Source organism: Mastomys coucha, unplaced genomic scaffold (assembly GCF_008632895.1).
Source record: "Mastomys coucha isolate ucsf_1 unplaced genomic scaffold, UCSF_Mcou_1 pScaffold6, whole genome shotgun sequence".
Lineage (NCBI taxonomy): Eukaryota > Metazoa > Chordata > Mammalia > Rodentia > Muridae > Mastomys > Mastomys coucha.
Window position 1 is genome coordinate 9668925 of NW_022196912.1, and position 4958 is coordinate 9673882.

General features: G+C 50.7%; 1 protein-coding gene across 5 annotated transcripts in view; it reads left to right on the top strand.

Annotated features, from left to right (window-relative positions):
* The window catches only part of Haao (3-hydroxyanthranilate 3,4-dioxygenase), a 17541-nt gene that overhangs the window by 8834 nt on the left and 3749 nt on the right, over positions 1-4958 (top strand). For all 5 annotated transcript variants that reach the window (XR_004114465.1, XR_004114466.1, XM_031356891.1 and 2 more), the window contains exons 4-8: positions 734-817; positions 1025-1131; positions 4047-4136; positions 4383-4426; positions 4693-4838. Coding sequence is in view for 3 of the 5 variants with exons in the window: in XM_031356891.1 (XP_031212751.1) it covers positions 734-817; positions 1025-1131; positions 4047-4136; positions 4383-4426; positions 4693-4838 (471 nt within the window). In the remaining 2 variants the exon portion in view is untranslated. The remainder of the gene's footprint in view (positions 1-733; positions 818-1024; positions 1132-4046; positions 4137-4382; positions 4427-4692; positions 4839-4958) is intronic.

The following is a 4958-nucleotide window of genomic DNA, read 5'->3' on the forward strand; positions in this document are numbered from 1 at the left end:
GAGACAAGGTCTCACTCTATAGCCCAGACTGGCCTCAAACTCAAGGCAATCTCTGCCAATTAGAGACATGAGTCATATGTCCATCGCATAAGGTACTGGTTGGGATTTAAGGATAGACTAGAAAATTTAGTAGGAGCCCCCCTAGAGAAAGCCCGGGCACCAAGTCCATCCACTTAGGCTGTCAGAGGCCGCAGCCCGCTGCCAGAGCATCTCAGTGGCTGGAGGACTGCACAGGGTCCTACAGCTGCCATCCCAGCTGCAACTCTAAGACTCACCAGCTTAGACCAGTTGCTTTGAGCTTCAGCTTTCTTTTCTTTGGAATGGGGCTAATAATGCTGATGCTGGGCTTGGACGACTTTTGATGTACATGAGAAAGCCCAGCCTAAGTTAAGGAATATCTCCACCGCTGTGTCGCTGAGTTCTTCGGTGAGCTTCTTAACCAGTCTTCTGCAGCCCTCCTCCCTGCCAGGCACCTGCTGCACTCTGGGTAATCTGATGATCACCTACAGGTTCCAGATTTATAGCCCCAGACATACAGACCCCTGTACATCTCCAACTTTCTTGTCTGTGGCCTGGGCCAGGGGGTACAAGGGCTTCTGAGCAGGGGTGCTGGGGCTATTCATAAGCCTTCAGGAAGTTTTTCTGGTTTTCTGGTCAGAGTTCAGGTCCTGGGCAGAAGTTAAGGCTCTAAAAGGTGGAGCGGGGAGGTCTCAGGGCCTTGGTTTTCCCACAGGTGTTTTACCAGCTGGAGGGAGATATGATGCTCCGAGTCCTGGAGCAAGGAGAACACCGGGATGTGGCTATACAGCAGGGAGAGGTGAGGCTGATCCCAAAGAAAACAAAGGGTGTCAGAACAGAAACCCAACCCCATTGTTTTCCCTGCCCACCTTCAGGGCTCCCCTTTTCTGAGCACAGATCAGCATTCCCTCAGTTTCCTTATGGGCTTAGGGCATAAGCTCCAAGGTTGGACGGGTCACCTTGAGGGGTTGCAGCCTCCCTGGATTCCTGTTCTCCACCCCTACAGATATTCCTCCTGCCTGCCAGGGTGCCCCATTCCCCACAGAGGTTTGCCAACACCATGGGGCTGGTGATTGAGAGAAGGCGGCTGGAGAGTGAGCTGGATGGGCTGAGGTAATTGCTTGTGTGTGGTAGCGGCATGGGCGATCATTCAGAAGTATAGCAGGAAGTATCAATGATAGACTCAAGAAAGTGCTTCCTGGCCACCAAGAAACTAGAGGGCTTGGCAACAAGAGGAGGCGATGGAGACCCTGGATTTGCAAACTGACCAGAGAGGGGAGAGTGGGTTTGATGACCAGGGGATGGGGGTGGTCTCTGTGGTGCGCATGAAGACTCCGGCTCGACCTTGCTTTTGTACATTCTGCAGGTCTGCTAGGAAACTTGTGGTGGGGAGGGGTGACCTGCAGACAGGGAGACTGGAGGAACCCAAAGGCCACATGTCCTGGTATGGGCAAATACTGCGGCTGATAGCAGCCTGGGCTGCAGAAATTGTCCTTGGCCTCTGTACTTGTGTCCCTACCCCAGATCATAACAAGCATGGACATCTGGCCAGAAACTGCTGTGTTCCAGGCAGCAGCTAGGAGTTGCTGTGTGTGTTTATTACCCTATATTCACCCATGACGCTGGCTAGGGCCTCCGTGCGCTTACTATCTGCTCTTGTTGAAACTCTGGGGACTGAACCCAGGGCCTTGCACTCACTAGAGCTGTACTCTGTTAGTTACTGGAGAAGAAACTAGGCCCGGGGGGGGGGGGGGGGGGGGGGGGGGGGGGGAAGAAACTTGCTAGATGTGACACTCCAGAGAAGAGCAGAGCCGGTGGCATGCTGGATCAGCAGGGGTGAAGCAGGAGCCCTGGAGGGTAAAGTCAGACTTCCTCCTGCTCCCCTCCCCATCAGTCTCCAGACTAGCAGTTCTCACCCTTTCCCAGGGGTCGCCTAGAACTGTAGGAAAACATTTACAATGCAATTCATAACATTATGTAGCAAAATTGCAATCATGAAGTAGCCACGAAGTCATGTTATGGCTGGAGGTCACCACAGCATGAGGAACTCTGTTAAGGGGTCTCAGCGTTAGATGAGAACCACTGGGCTAGACTATTAAGCTCTGAAAGGAGAAAATCCTCTTGAAGCCCCCAAACCAAAGATTTTTTTCTTCAAGTATGCTTTGAGTTTAAAAAACAAAAAAAACAAAAAAAAAACCTCTAAATTTCTCAATAAGTTACCAGAATCAAAATTCTTTGCCCGACATCTTCTGTTATACTGGGCATATTTAAACACTCATTTTTTAATGAGCCGAAATCATACATATTCCCTCTCAAAGTCTAGAAACATAAGACTCCAAAGTGAACTAAATTAAAATTACCTGCCACTTAAGGGAGGATTTTATGGTTTGTGAATTTAATTTTATTCCTCTCGTGCCTCCCAAGCAAGCAAGTAATTAAAACGCAGAAACAAAAGTCCTTTGTCAGGCTCCAGTTAGACATGAAGACATGGTCATTTTGTTCACACCTTCCCCTTGCAACCCTCCAGTCTTGTTATGTGCATGGGTTTAAGTTTTGCTGTCTTTAGTTTAAAAAAAAGAAAAAAGATGTTGGAGCCAATGAGACCTCTCAGTGAGAAGGTACTGCACTGGCTGCCAAGCCCAAGGGCCTGCGTTTGATCCTGGGGATCCACATGGTGGAAGGCAGCAGCCTGAACCCTGTCTCCTGACCTCCACAACACAGGCGATCCCTTCCCCAAATAAATAAACGTAAGAAAAACCATAATTGTGACTTCTACAATTTACCCAGTTTACATAACTGAAGCTACATGCCCACTGTAAAATTCACAAGTATTTCTCATATTGTTAAAAAATTCCGTGTGTGTGTGTGTGTGTGTGTGTGTGTGTGTGTGTGTGTGTGTGTGTGCGCGCTGCTGTTGGCTGCTCAGTCTACAGCATAATGGCCTGTTGAATAGGCAGATAGTGGGACTTAACTTCTAAAAGGAGCCTCTCTGAGGTGCTCTTTGGAGGAGACGCTAGTGAGTTATCGGTGTCCTCAGTAACATTTTACAGCAAATTCAATAACGGATTTCATCTGGCTGCTTTTGACCTTTAATAAAAGCCAGGAACTTGGCATTAAAATGCCACCCTGAAGACCATTCCTGAGGGCACTGCAGCCCCATAATGAAGCTTTCCAGTAGCCGGCTCTGCCTCAGGGTAGAAGCCGAGTGGCTGCATGATTTGTCTACAGCCTCTATCTCCACAGAACTGTCTGCCTTTCTGGTGAGAGTCAGAGAGCAGAAAGAACTGGGCTGATCTGAAACTGAAGCGGGGATTAGGGATTCCGGCCACAGTTGCTCTCAGTACCTGCCTTGTGCTACTGGCATAAGGGTCAGAGGTGCCTCCAGTCGTGCAAAGGGTCAGAGGTGCAGCACAGCTCTCCCTGTCCAGGTGCTCCCTGCCCGTGGGGACATGGGTGACAGAGGTGACTGAAGGCTGTGTGTGCCAGGGAAAGCCAGAGCTGTACTCAAGTTCTAAGCAGCAGAGGTGACCTCCGACCTCCAAAACAGAAGAATCGCTCATGGGGGTGGGGGCTGGGGGTGGGGGTGATATAGGGGTTGGAGGAGTGCTGCATTGGCTACTGACATTTCTGTGTACAGTGACCCAGAGCCCAAAAATAGACAGTGGCCCTTCCAGCTGCCTGTCCGAGATTCAGGCTGAGCTTCAATTCCTTTTGCCGAAAACAAATACACTTGGATGAAATATTCCCCAGTGCTCTCCCAGCTTGTCTTGAGTGTATCCCGTTTCACCACTACGTGGGCTGTGTGATCCCTGCCGAGTCATTATATTTCTGAGCCCAAGTTCTACCTGGTTTGCAAACACCTTGTGTAACTGTGATCTTAGGCTGTGCCAACAGAGAGTAACAAACATGGTTTAGCTATGCAGTGCCTGGGCTCAGCAAGGGGCCCTCAAGCAGATTCCCAGCCTGGACCAGGCTACCCCAAAGCTGCCCAGAAGGAGAGCGGGCTCCCTTGACCTCTGTTTTGGCAGGTACTATGTTGGGGACTCTGAGGATGTCCTCTTCGAGAAATGGTTCCACTGTAAGGACCTTGGGACGCAGTTAGCTCCCATCATCCAAGAGTAAGTTCCCATTTGGGCCCCTCCTTCAATGCCCCTTGGCCTGGAGGCATTAGAGGTGGGCGTTAAAAAGAATCTCTCACCTCCAGGATGGGACAAGCTGCTCTGCAGGGTTGGAAGGGGAAGGACAATGGGCAATGAAATTCTGTGAAGATGTATGAATGTGCACTGGCCCCTGTGTGTAGTGTCTGCCTCACTAGCATCTTAAGAGGAATGCTGTCATTCCATCCTCTCTGCTTGTCCCTGCAGGTTCTTCCACTCTGAGCAGTACCGGACAGGAAAGCCCAACCCCGGTGAGGCCCCTCGCTTTTCTCCCTCCCTCCTTCTCTCTAGTGGGATGGGTCTTGACTTGGTCCCAGGAGCCTCTTCCTGAATCCTCTGCCTAGTAATTAAAGTACTGAGCAGACAACACCAAGTAGCAACCCGTATGGCTGCTCAGTCATTAGGCTGCACCCAAGTCCCATACTGGCTTTGAGTTAAGGCTGCTGGGACCTGGCTATACTGGGGCTGCATGGGCTGAGCCTGAAGGTCACTTGTCATCACCATGTCACTGGCGCAGACCAGCTGCTCAAGGAACCACCATTCCCGCTGAGTTCACGATCCATCATGAAGCCCATGTCGCTGAAGGCCTGGCTGGATGGCCACTCCAGGGAGCTTCAGGCAGGCACATCCCTAAGCCTGTTTGGGGACAGCTATGAGACCCAGGTAATACAGCTCAGGGCACTCAACAGCCAGCCAGCCAGCCAGCACCTGAGAAATGGAAATCAGTCTCAATCTCTCTCTCTCTTTCTCTCTCTCTCTCTCTCTCTCTCTTTCTCTCTCTCT